This window comes from Cyclopterus lumpus, chromosome 21 (assembly GCF_009769545.1).
Source record: "Cyclopterus lumpus isolate fCycLum1 chromosome 21, fCycLum1.pri, whole genome shotgun sequence".
In the NCBI taxonomy this organism is placed as follows: Eukaryota; Metazoa; Chordata; class Actinopteri; order Perciformes; family Cyclopteridae; genus Cyclopterus; species Cyclopterus lumpus.
In genome coordinates, this window is record NC_046986.1 from 23710141 (window position 1) to 23723558 (window position 13418).

The 13418-nt window shown below is 47.0% G+C and overlaps 1 protein-coding gene across 1 annotated transcript; it reads right to left on the minus strand.

The window, feature by feature from the left end:
- Positions 1–1564: 1564 nt before the first annotated feature.
- On the minus strand, positions 1565–10901 carry inhbb (inhibin subunit beta B). The gene is made up of 2 exons (XM_034562531.1): positions 9849–10901; positions 1565–4043 (listed from the first exon to the last, which is right to left on the minus strand). Exons 1-2 carry the CDS (start codon positions 10234–10236, stop codon positions 3223–3225), a joined length of 1209 nt encoding a protein of 402 aa, XP_034418422.1. The 5' UTR covers positions 10237–10901; the 3' UTR covers positions 1565–3222.
- Between the last annotated feature and the right edge of the window lie 2517 nt (positions 10902–13418).

The following is a 13418-nucleotide window of genomic DNA, read 5'->3' on the forward strand; positions in this document are numbered from 1 at the left end:
ACACTCTTTTATGCACAGATTCGCTCTTCTCACGATGGATTGACAAAGTCTATTGTGGATTGGTTTGTCATTTATAAAAAAGTGAAACAGAGGAATGCCTGGCCCCGGGCGATGAATACTTACAAATTCATTAGGGAGCGCGCACCGAGCTGATGTGGAAGAATGAACGCTAATGCGGTGATAAACCAGTTGACCCTGTCAACTTGGCAGTTGTCACGACCTCAACCTGCGGTGCTATTAGACGAGGCAGGGCAGAGGGACAGTATTTGTTTAAGCTGATAACTAGGGGGTGTGGAGGTGTATGTCGTGCGTGCGTTCGTGTATGTGTCTGTGCGTGCTTGTGTCCGTGCACGCGTTATTCTGAGCGCGCGTGTGTCTGTGCGTGCACACATGTTTGTTTAGTGTCCTTAGTGTCTGCGAGTGTTACTTTGGGAAAGCGCATGCGATGGATCCGTACCAACACTCCACTGACTATGGATCAAAAAGGGGGTGGTGGACGCGAGTGTGTGGCCCTGCAGCATGCTTAACGGCCTGCAGCTTTTGCAACGCCAATAACATTCCAGCCGTGGAGATTTTGGCCTACATTGGGAAGCATGACAAGACAGCTACACATCTCTCTGCACAGACTCCCATTTGTCTAGGAGAAGTGCGGGCTCCACGAGGGGGTTGAAAAACAAACCCGAGGGTCGCCCTGACAGATCATTTATCTTCTTGTCGGCCTCTTGTCAATCACATGCAGCGTGATATTCATTGGCTCTCTGTTTGTTTTCTTAGAGACGTGCTGCTGCTGCTGCTCACTCGTCCATCCAGATACAGCTATCGACACTTGTCCCTCCTTTACATGCTATTTTCCCCCACGGGCAAACATAACTGATTGCGCTCCGTGGCACGTCCTAATAGATGCATTTAGAGTGATTACCATGGCTGATTATACACAGGCGCACGTGACATGTTTTGATGGAGCCTCGCAGAATTGTAGCCGTTGGTAGCTGTTGGCACAGGCAGACACTTGGTCGGGCATGTCTCATGCTCAAATGCTGACATGATCCTGACATGATGGCAACTGTACACCTACCTTTATAAACAGTAACAGTGTGTTGTGTTGCAGAGTGCAGAGGGGTGTGGGTAGGTGGAGGGGGGTGGGGTTCGCTGTGATGTAACATACTGTACAGAAACGCGGCGCAGGAACGCCGCCAGTTGCCCACCTCACACGCGTGCACAGGTACAGATACCGATGCACAATTATATCTGGCATGCACACGCAAACACACATCAACAGGCGCTCCAGCCAAGAAGAAATCAAGCAGGTATGTGAAGGTCTGTATGCTGGCAGCCGCTTGGGATGCCATGGGAGCTGTTAATCATAGTACGTAATTACTGTTCCATTGCAGCTTCTGAGAAACGAGATGTTTCAACCGGTATGGACGGAGACTGTGCTGTACTCAACTATTTCAGACTCACCTTTTTTTTTATTGAGGTAGCAGCCCAAAACACCTTCAATCAGAAACACAATACACCCAACCCAGGAAGGAAAAATAAAAGTCTCAAATTTAAAATTACAAAATATTTTAAAAAACATTTTTATTTGACAAACTGTACAGATGACATTTATTTGACTAAATGATTCTTAGACAGGAACTAAAAATAACTTTCTTATTAAATAGAAAACTGAAACAAAAAAAATAGAATTAAAGATGAAAAACGAAGTGTTGCTTATTGTACAAAACAGAGAACGAAAATATAGCTAAGGAATGAAATCATTTATCGTACCCTGATACAGTGGTAGGCCTATTGCGAATGATCAAAAACAGTATTGTACACAGTAACTCAATGGCCTTGCCATCTTCGTACAATAGCTAAAAATATTGGCCTCTTTGGTTCCATTAATTAAGCAAAATACATTTGAAACAAAATTAAATTTACTTCTATAAAAATAACTTTTCAATGGCAGTTTTTGTTTCACTAATCCCGCAACCTTTCAGTGCAAACGTCACAACAATCATTCGCTTTGGAAAGGAAGCGAAAGATTACATTTCAAGTATTGATAAAGAGTGGAGGACAGAAACAAGAGAGAGAGAGAGAGAGAGAGAAGAGAGAGAGGGAGAAGAGAGAGAGAAAGAGAGAGAGAGAGACAGGTGGAAAGAGAATTCAGTCTAATAGAGCGTATTGAGTATGGGTATAGGCTACTATACATTGCATAGCTCATGTGGCACTTATTTAGCGATAGGACAGGACACTCAGTACCCCTTGGAAGGCATTTCTTTATACAAGTGCTATTCAGGGTGTGCATTTCTGTTTCTAGTGGTGCTGCACTGCACCGTGGTGACCCACTGGGCCAAAACTAGAGTCTCCGCGTCCAGCAGGCCCATGTCTACTGAGCCTCGGGGGCAAGGGGAAGCAGTTGTCTCTTTTGTCGCTTTCCTGTGCACAAGTGAAGTACACTTATGAGATCTACCTTCACCTGGTTGTCATGGTTGCTGGGCCTGCATCTGTCTTGACAGGCAGGAAGTTGAGGTCGAGGCCCGTAGTCAAGAAGGACAACAGCAGCTCTGTGGAGGACTTTCTTTTGCCTTTCTGTGGAGGGTATAATCCTGCAAGGCATTAAGAGCTGCCGGTCTAATTCCACCAGAGGGGACAGTCAGACTGTGTCTGTTGGCAAAGCAGGGAAGTGCTGGTGTTCTGAGTTGTATAAGATGATGAATTGTCAGTGCTTTCTAAAAAAACAAAAGTCTGTCATGTGCTCAAAGTACTTAAAAGGGTTGGAGGAGCGGGGTTGGAAGTGTTGGGGGGAAGCCAATAATGTCATCGGCCAATCCTGTCACTTTCCTTAAGCGCTTGTTAACTTCGTTCAAGAGGAGATGATGAACCATTATTTTTTGACTAGAAATGGCAAACTAGAGCAAAATATCATTTGGTGATAATCGTTCCCTTCTCGCCCTGTCACTGACCAGTTGTCGCCCGACGGACTTAACTTGGACAGCAAGCATGTCACTCAGTCTGATAAATACACACACTCGCACGAACACGTGCAAACACACGCACGCACACGGGGACACGGCCCTGGTACTCGCATTTGCTAGACGTACCAGATGCACCAGTGTGCGTGCTGCTTGCATATACAGTAGGTATAGATATATTGTATATGTGTACCGTACAACAACGTCCTGTTTGTACAAAAGGCCTTTCTGACTGTTCCAAGTTCAGAGATAATGAAGGGTGGACTCAAGCACAGCCGCACTCTTCCACGATCATGTTGGGCACATCCCTCTTTACGATGTTGTATTCATCGTCAAAGTATAGCATGGACATAGTACTGAGCTTGGTGGGGATGCAGCAGGAGTTGACCGAGCCTGGGCTCATCCCTCTCATGCGGTACTGGTTCACCACTGCAGTATGGAAGGATGAAGCCGAGCCCGGCACACCCGCCATGTATGCCGGGCAGCTGCCCTCGCAGTAGTTGCCATAGTAACCAGCCGGCGCAATGATCCAGTCGTTCCAGCCGATGAGGCGGAAGTCTATGTAAAACTGCTGCCGGCAGCAAAGACCCCCGCTGGTGCCATCGCACTCAAGACCCCGCTTGCGAATGCGGTGCTTTCCGTCCACCTGTCGCACGCGCACCACCAGGAAGGGCCGGTGGGACGGGTCGCTGGGGTTCACCAGCACTGGGGCCACGCCAGCTGTCTCGCAGCCCTCGCAGTGGACCTCGAGGTCCTGGCGCCGGCTGCCTTTCCCGAACACAGCCCGCACCGCCTCGGAGAGGGGGAAAGTATGCCAGCCGCTTCGTTTCAGATCCACCCGTTTCTCCACCGAAGCCCAGCGGCCTGTTCCCCCTCCTCCACCACCAACACCACCTCCTGGGCCTCCCTCTGCTCCAGCCTCCTGGTAATGGATCTTGACCGTCACCTTCCTCCGAAGGCCCTTCTCAGGACCGCCTGGCAGCACACGGAAGTAGAGCCACAGGTTGGCCTGGGACACGTACAGGTTCTGGTTGCCCTCGTGGGAGACGAGGAAGAACAGCCCAGTGTTAGAGGACGTGTGATCGTCTGTTGGAGACAGTAAAGGAATGGTTTATTCTCTTTAGATAAGAGATTAAAATAATGCATAACAGTCAGTTGGAATTAGTTGACAAAGAATTATATTTTGAACTATTGAATGGTTCAGTTATCACATGACCTTAGTATGGTCACATGATCACAGATGTTCTTATGGCGGGCGAGGACGATCTCTAGCATCAAATTACCGAAATTCCATACTGAGGTTGCGCGATGACAACTGAACCATCTCCATGACAACCGAGTCGTGAAATATGACTGAAAGTTTTTAATAATTATTTTGTCAAATACATTTATGCTATTTCAAGGAGAACATACTGTAAACACAAACACAGACAACATGTAGCCCACGTAGAAAGCAGAAAGCCCCCTTAAAAAGGGCAAAGCCGTCTTTTAAGGGCTGTTTTCCCCTTGTTTTCTCTGTTCACCCTCAATCACTGTGTCAGGTGACCTCTGTGGAAGCCCCTCATAGGCCAGCTGTGACCAGGCCAGTTCTGGGATCAGGCCCAGTTGGCCTCGGGTCCAGCTTTGTAAGTGACAGGGCCAAAAAGAGAGAGAGAGGGTGAATGAAGGGACCGGGAGGAGAACAGAGACGAGGAAGACGAAGGAAAGCAAGAAGGATGCAAGTGGGAAGAGGTGGGAGGGTGGCGAACACGGCCAAAGACCCTGGGGGGTTCATTGAGTTTGCTGTTAGTTCCCCCCGGATCCCCCCTCTCCCCACCCCCCACACACACAGACACACACACCCCTCGAATCCCACCCCCACCCTGCCCTACCCCTTCCCCCCTCCTTCCAGTGACAGAGAGTGACAGCACAAAGCCCGCTGTGAGGCACTGGGAGACAGCCGCGCTGCAGCTCGCCATTGAAACGCGTGGCTTTCCAGCAAAAAAGCATGATGAGGCAAAAATAAAAGCCATTTACATGACACTGGCCACTTTCTACAGCAGCACAATGAAGAGATCCCGGGAGTTAAAAAGGTGGCGATGGGCTCTCCCTGGCACTACTTTTTTTTCCTCTCTCTTTTTTTTTTCTCTAAGCCTAACGATGTCTTCCAAATTACCACTGAGGTAACTTGAAAGGTTTCTATTTCAGGAGATTTGGTACAATGCGCTCCAGCAGAGCAGCGCCTTTGAAAGCGGCTAAATGACTTTGTTTGCCGACTGATTAGTGTGTGTCAGTGTCAACAGGTGGCCACCAAAGACGCCCCCCGCCTCTTTAAGGCGCCTCACGCCTCTTCCTCCTGTAAACCGCGGCTTTACATTCACACGGGGACCTGTTCAGACCAGCTCCCCACTCTGTAGCATGTCAGCTGGGAGCTCAAGCACACACACACACATTTGCACCCAACCATGCAACCACACACACAACCCTCTGGTAAGCAATACATCACCCATCAGCCTTCTCAATACCAAAGCCTGTGGCACAGTGCGAACATATTGTAACCCAGCTGAAGTGAGCGATATAGAGGAATCAGCGACTGCCGTAAAGGCCCCTTTAGGGATACAAGTAACTAACCTCACCTTATTGAGTACCGTGCGATCTTTCTTGCCTCTACAGCTCCACGATAAGAAAAAAAGGGGGAATTGTTCAGTAAAGAGCCCAGAGTGAACGCGTGATAAACAGACAAGCAATGGAGCCATGTAATGAAACTGAGCCTGAGTCTTCCAGTCGACTTGATGCAGTTTGTTGAGAAGGTAATTGGTTGCCTTTCAAGATATCCACATTACGCTTCAGGGTAGGATCCCCAACTATAAAGTTGTTAACAACGATAAAGGCTAGGATCATCAAATTGCTTTCATCGCTGCCGAGGTGGTGGGACGAGTAAATGATAGGCATCTTTGCTGGAAAGATGACTCGATTTATGGATTATCATTATTGAAGAAGACATATTTTGCACATTTTCAGGGTTTATAGTTGTATTTGTTTTTTTTACTAGAACATGTTTACATGCTTTGATGTTAAAAAAAACACTTCATTTTTCTTACACCGTCGGTCAGAATATACCTGTATTAACCCTCTATCTGAAACTCTCCATTATAGCGCCTGTCTCTTTAAGCCCCTCCTTCCCAAAAAAGCCCAGTCTCCTCTGTGCCTCGCTGTGTGTGTCAACATGGGGTGGAGCGCCACCTCTCCCTGTGACTGTATAGCTGTGACATCACAGACCTTACAGAAGTCTTGACATCTCATGTAAAGGGACCGTTTCTGAATTCGGAGAGCGGCTGAATTTCAACATCATAACAAAGTCGACTCTTTTCATCTGTGCAATGACGCAACGATTCGACAACCAATCGTATCCTTCATTCATCCTGTTCCTTTCCGTCTTGATAAAAAGCCGTAAGCCAGTTCCCAGGGCTATTTAACACTTCAATGGCGACTCGCCGAAAATGTAGCTGCCCACGCTTGGCCGTTTTGTTGCGTCTGTCAGTCGTAGAGTGAACAGCATTAGGCACATTAGTAATTAGTGTGCAAGAGACTTTTCTGGAAATGTTGAAGTGCCCTCTCATCCACACGCCAAATGACCTCCTTCACAGCAGTAGCAAAGTCTGTTATTTACGGAGGTTCGATTGACAATTATATTGTTACCACCCACATTCCGCGAAGACCCACCCTACTGAGCCTCTGATTGGGTAACATACATTTCTATGTGGTGTCATAATTAAACTTATATTATCATTAATTCAATTCAATTCAGTTTATTTTGTATAGCCCAAAATCCCAAATTCCCCTCAGAGGGCTTTACAATCTGTACACGTACGACATCTCTGACCTTTGACCTCTCATCGGATCAGGGAAAAAAAAGAAGGGGAAAAAGGTGAAGAACCCTTCAGGAGAGCAACAGAGGAGGATCCCTCTCCCCGGATGGACAGAAGCAATAGATGTCATGGGTACAGATGAACAGAGTTACAGAGTTACAGTACATTCAATGAATATGACAGAAATGTATGAATAATGAGTAGTAGGCATGGACCACAGCAGGAGTTGGTACGGCACAATGATTAACAAGAACAATATATGTGAATGGTTAAATGAATGAAAAACTGCAACACTTAAACCAGCTACTTATTTTGGATTTGAGTTATATGAAGCCCTCACTGAGAGAGCAGGGCACTAAGGATCACCGAGTAGAAATGGTTCAGTTACCCTCAGCAATTCATACCAGTTCGATCCTTTGGCTCCCTCAGCATTCAGAGCAGATGCCGATACACCACATGACTTATTTCCACTGAGGTTCTTTGAATGAACAAATTGTTCTTGTCATCTAGTGTTGCAAACAATCTGGAGCTGGCCCCGACACGCCTCGCCTGACCCTGCTGCGCTGAAAGGACTAGTGAGAACAGTGCAGGACACCTGGGTGGGCTCGCGAGCTGTTTCAGCGTGTCCCCACCTGCGCCACAAAGTCAGGGAAGAGGCAGCGGAGGCAGGCAGGCAGGCCGCCCCAGAGCTCATTACTCAAAGCTGCTGTCGACAAGACCACACCGCCGTGGAAGGACGAGGGCGCGGCACGAAGCATTGGCCCGAGCCTCAGCACTCCAGGAATTCCACATAGGGTGAGGAGGTGAGGGAGGGAGATGGAGAGCATGGAGCTTTAAGCTTGCTTGTTGTTGTTGAAGCTTTACTACAGGGGCATTTTTTAATAATGTTGCATAAATCATTTAGAGGACCACAAGCCATAGAAAGGCAGCCAGGCCCATTGAGGACTGAAACACACACTTGTAGCTGAATGTGGAAAATGTCTGGACCAGGTCCAGGAGGTCCGTGACTGACAGCTCCTCATGAAAGGGTTGTGTCCTGAAGTAAACCTGCCAACCTGATCCTCTGGAGGAACCAGGCTGGAGTTAATGACCTCCTATAATGAAGTCTTAATTCCGTGTCTTGGACCACTCGCCGCAAGTTCACTGGGTCCGAACGGCTATAGTGAGCAATCAAGAAGCGCCGATCTAAACTTCTCCTTCAACCCCTCTCTCTCTCTTTCGCCCCCACCTCCCTCTTTCCCTGCCTGTGAACCCCACGCTCCGCTCCCGTGGATACGAGACACCGAATCCCTCAGCGAGGACTCATGGGACCATGTCAGGAGAGAAAGGAGATTGGCACCTGCCCGGGGCCGCTTGGCAGACCTCTTTCCTCTGTGCCACCGCAACTGGAGATAAGACGCCGGCTCCCTGGCCGATAAGCATGCAGTTAACCCTGTGCTAGGGTGGTGGGGTTGGGGTGGGGGAGCTGACCTTACTGCTCCACACATAAACAAGACACATGCACACCTATCTACTTGCTCGCTGCTGTTGGATAAACATGTTTGCAACCTTCTTGTCCTAAAATGTGACAACAACAATTCTGGCTCCCTAATGGTTGGTGGCGTGGGGGGGGGACAAGCTCTCCTGGCTTCAGAGCTTTCTGGAGACCTTGCCTCTGAGCCATGCTCCCCGGCTGGCAGCATCCGATCTGGGGAGGGTGGGGGGGGGCGTATGCCAGCTGGCCAGGAGGCAGACGGGGTCTAGGGAGCAAGGAACCCAAGCCAGCTCCATGGTACAATGCCACACAAAGACTCAAAGGTGTGAGGAAGAATAGAACTAGGGGGAAAACAGAAGAAGAAGAAGAAGAAGCAGCAGCAAAGGAGCCCAGCGAACCTTTTGAACCACGAAAGCATTCTTTGCAACACTGCATTATGGGCACACAACACACCCCCTTACCATCAACAACACCATACACCCTCCACCAACTCAAATGTCTCATGCATTATTCTGAGCAATTTCTTTTGTTTTCCTGGCTTTTTCCCCCCCTGCACAACGTTGACATGTCGGGTTCAGCAGGAACACATAGTGCTCTACTAATAATTGCCTGGCTTTTGTTCCCTTGTCATGAGGTTGCTCAGATCATTCCCATTGGAAGGCAGGACCTAGCAGCCCATTCAGGCTAATTGTACCGGCAGGGCCAATGGGAAACACAGGATGGTGTGTGTGTGTGTGTGTGTGTGTGTGTGTGTGTGTGTGTGTGTGTGTGTGTGTCTTTTTTGGTGTCTTTAATTGTATGTTTTCTTTTTGTTGAACAAGCAGTTTGTGTCAAAGACTCAGTTCTCACAGCGTTAACTGACAATTATTGGATTCTGTCAAGCGCAGATGATTTTAAGTGTTGGAGTGTGTGTGTGTGTGCGTGCGTGTGTGTGTGTGTGTGTGTGTGTGTGTGTGTGTGTGTGTGTGAGTGAGTAAGTGAATGAGAGAGAGAGAGAGAGAGAGAGAGAGAGAGAGACAGAGAGAGAGAGAGAGAAAAGGGTGTTCTCTTTGGACTTCTGAGAATTAGTTAGATACACATTCTTAGAGGAAGGGATAAATGGCCAATTGAGGGACTTTGTCTCTATTTAAAAGAGGGCTTTTATACATTGGAGTATTGAGTGTGAGCACAGCTTTAGTGATGAAATTGGATTCAGAGGTTCCTTTTATCCCCTAGACAACACATGGGGTAATTTAAGGACTCTTCCGTTGGTTTCATTTTTTTTCTATAAATTGCATCGGGCTCAAACCAGGAGGGTTGAACAGCCACTGGCTGCGGCAGGAGTGGATTGCGATGCAATAAGATGCTGGGAAACGATGAGCATCAGATACTATTAGTTTGTGTTACTGCCGATGTGTCCACCTCATCCATCTCTGCTGCTTAGTCATATCAACATGATGAGTGTAACATCATTAAACTCCATCTATGTGATGGTATTAGCCCACAGGGAGCAGTTACATAAAGTCAAAAGGTGACCGGGATTCATCGAGGGGTCGGTTTGGATGCGTGCAATGAATTATTGATTATTACCTGATTCCGCGAAGCTGATGATCTCCGAGTTCTCCGCTTGAACCTCGTTGTTGTATGCAGCCTGTCCGTCAAAGCTGGGGATCTCCACACGGCCGTCCTCGCGCACTTTCCCGGCGTGCAGCCTCCTGAGCGCCGTCACCATCGCAGCCTTTGGGATGGGGTGGGTGATGTTGGGTCTCTCCCTCATCTGCAGCCGGTTCAGTATGTGCCTCTTCACCGCTTCTAGGAAGTCTATGTTCACCCGCTCCGACTGATCCGACGTCCTGAGGCCGCAGGACGCGCACGACTCCTGGGGCAAGCTCTGAGTCTCCGTGCCCGCCACCGAGCTGCAGCGCACGGAGAGAACGCACGCCACGAAACAGGACAAAGCCACACTGGAGATGCTCATTTTTAGAGAACTTAAGATCGCAGTCCAACCACTATAGAAGAGAAGGCGAATGTGTCCAACACAACCACACTTAAAAGAGTCTATTAATTTACAAATGTGCCAGTTCCGGGGGGAACATCCACTTGTGCTCCAAAAAGTGAAAAGCCACAAGATATCCACGGAAGCCAATGAAATAGTTTGTATTCCCAAACACACAAGAAGAGGCTGAGATCGTGAGGCTAATTGCCTCGAGTCATTACGCGTTCAGGTTGTTATCCAGCGCCGCGTCTTTGTGCGCTAAATAAAAAGTGAATCTCTCTGATTGACAGGCGCACTCAGATGTTTGGGTCGTTGACGCGCTTCTGTCGCACCGCGTTCTCTTCACACTGAGCGTGATCTACCAAAACAAAGCGCAGCGCCTCGCCGACCAGTCTACACGGGAAACCCCCACGGCGTCCAGAGGCGCGCTGTCCGCTCCTTCCCATTCAAACAACGCGCAGCAGCTCCACTCCGACGGCCGCAGTCCCGCAGAGAAGAACAGCGCTCCGCGAGGCTTCTGTCTTTTGTGTGAATGCGCCCGGGCTACCGTGTGCGGCGACGCGCGGATGTGGATGGCCAGCTCCGTGTGCGTTCTTCGCAAGATGCTGCTCAGTGAGACCCTGTTCTCCCTTTGCAATCACGACACCAGGGGCTCAGCGCACCCAAAGTTTTTATACAGGAGTCGAAACCACGTGGGGATTTCCACCAACTGGACGCCAGGCATCGGATTATTAAACTACTACGTCTCCAGAGCCACGACTAATGGAACAGGGTTGTAATACGGGAGCTCGCCGGCCCCGGAGAGGTTGCATACTTGTTGTCCCACTTTTGGACTTATTTGATGAACAGACTGAAACATAGTGTGGTCATCCAACTGTGAGATTGGGAGCATCGGTTCAGTTTGGGTACTGTGTGCAGTCCAGCCTGTTGAGACTAGTTGGATTTAGATCCGTTTTCAGACTGGTCTTAAAAATACATTTGTTTCGCGACATAAAACGGGATCGAGACAAATTAAATACCTTCTTTTTTTATATGTATATATATATATGGGGGAGGGAATAAAAATAAGTTGGAACTTTAGTCTAGCGAGTGCATGTCCGGGTATGATGTTGATTAATAAACAAACATCGCCATCTACCGATATAAACAGCTCATTACACGCTGCAAGGACGGACGAATGGTATTCAGACCAATGGTTCTCAAATGGGGGTACGTGAGATTTGTAAAATATATATTTAAAATGAGCATCAATTAAAAAATCCTTTAAAAATAGTAATTTAATAAATATTCAATCAAATATAAGTGTACATTCATAAACAGAATTTTATACATCATGGAAAAAGGTTGAGAACCACTGAGCTGTACAATGATAGTGAATGTATTGTAAGAAAAGAACATATAGTACTTTTCAGTTTCTCTGAAGCCCGTTTCTATAAACCATTACGAAAATGATCTGAACAGTAGAATAGGTATAAGCACTCTTACTATTTCTAATGCTGTCTGTCAATCATCATAACACATTGCAGTATAAAGCATTTTATAATGGCTTATACACGTATCATACAAATTGCTGGTCTCTTCAGCCTAATCAAACCAGACAAATCAAATTGTGCAAGAAGAGAATCTCTTGTGTTGAAATGCTCATGTGAACACACAGCCTGTGATACGGGGTCACCAGAAGAAACTCCAAGGGGGGACAAAGGTGGGCAATCTCTGCTCTAGACCGCACAGTAACAGCCAATCACATTATTGGCATATCCATGATGCTTTCATTATACATAGACTATAGTCTAACACAGAAAGGAACACAGGATGATGGACAGCGCTGATGGATTAAAACAGCCTGATTAGTTGACTTTCCTACAGGTAGACTCCAAGATGAGGTTTACATTACCCAATGGCTTCAGATAGAAAATAAGACAATGTTGACATGTGTTTCAGTGTGGTTTAGAGTTTATTTAGACATGACTCAGTTATTCCTAAAGTATTGCTATTTTATACTTACGGGGCTCTTGCTTAGTTTCCCCCTTACCGAGCAGAAGTCTGGCAACCTCTGCAGCCAAGGCATTTTTAGACCCACAGAAGTTTATTTAAAATTCAGTTTTCCAAAGATACCAAATATTTTATTCTGAATATGGGGGAAACGTGTTTGACATTCAGAGAATTACTATTTGGTGAAACAATGCAGCCAGAAGTCAGTCTTGGGTTTGAACATTTCACTCAGTGTAGATATCACATTTCTTACATAAAGCGTTTCCAATAGACATATGTCATGCAAGTTCTTTTTACTGTCAACAAATGAAATGACTAAAACCATCCATTTCCTAGTAGACGTACATCTTCACCAAAGGTCACACACATACATACTGTATAAAAACATTTATTAAAATGGGGCGACTGTGGAGAGCAGGGTCGCCCTTCAATCAGAGGATCGGTGATTCGATCCCCGGCTCCGCTAGCCCATGTCGATGTGTCCTTGGGCAAAACACTTAACCCCAAAAATGCTCCCAGAGCTGTTCTACGGTGTGTGAATGTGTGTGAATGTTAGTTAGTCCTGATGTGCAGGTTTATGAATGTGTGTGAATGTTAGTTAGTCCTGATGTGCAGGTTTATGAATGTGTGTGAATGTTAGTTAGTCCTGATGTGCAGGTTTATGAATGGGTGTGAATGTTAGTTAGTCAATTCAATTCAATTCAGTTTATTTTGTATAGCCCAATATCACAAATTACAAATTTGCCTCAGAGGGCTTTACAATCTGTACACATACGACATCCCTGACCTTTGACCTCACATCAGATCAGGAAAAACTCCCCCCCAAAAAAAAAAAAACCCTATTCATACCCTAGTCCTGAGGGTATGAATGGGTGTGAATGGGTGAATGATGTCATGTAGTGTTAGTGAGTAGTCGGAAGACTAGAAAAGCGCTCTACAAGTACAGGACCATTTACCATTTTAAAGGCTCAGTGATTTCCTAAAGCAGATGGTCACTAGCTTTTAGCTAACTTTACTCAAACAGTTGGTGACTGATTTCATTCATTCATTATCTTTAACCGCTCAACCTGTTAAGGGTCGCAGGGGGCTGACATTGGGCGAAGGCAGGATTCACCACACTATCAAAGTGTCTGTCTGTGGTAGTTAACAAGTGTTACCTGATTACATTCAGG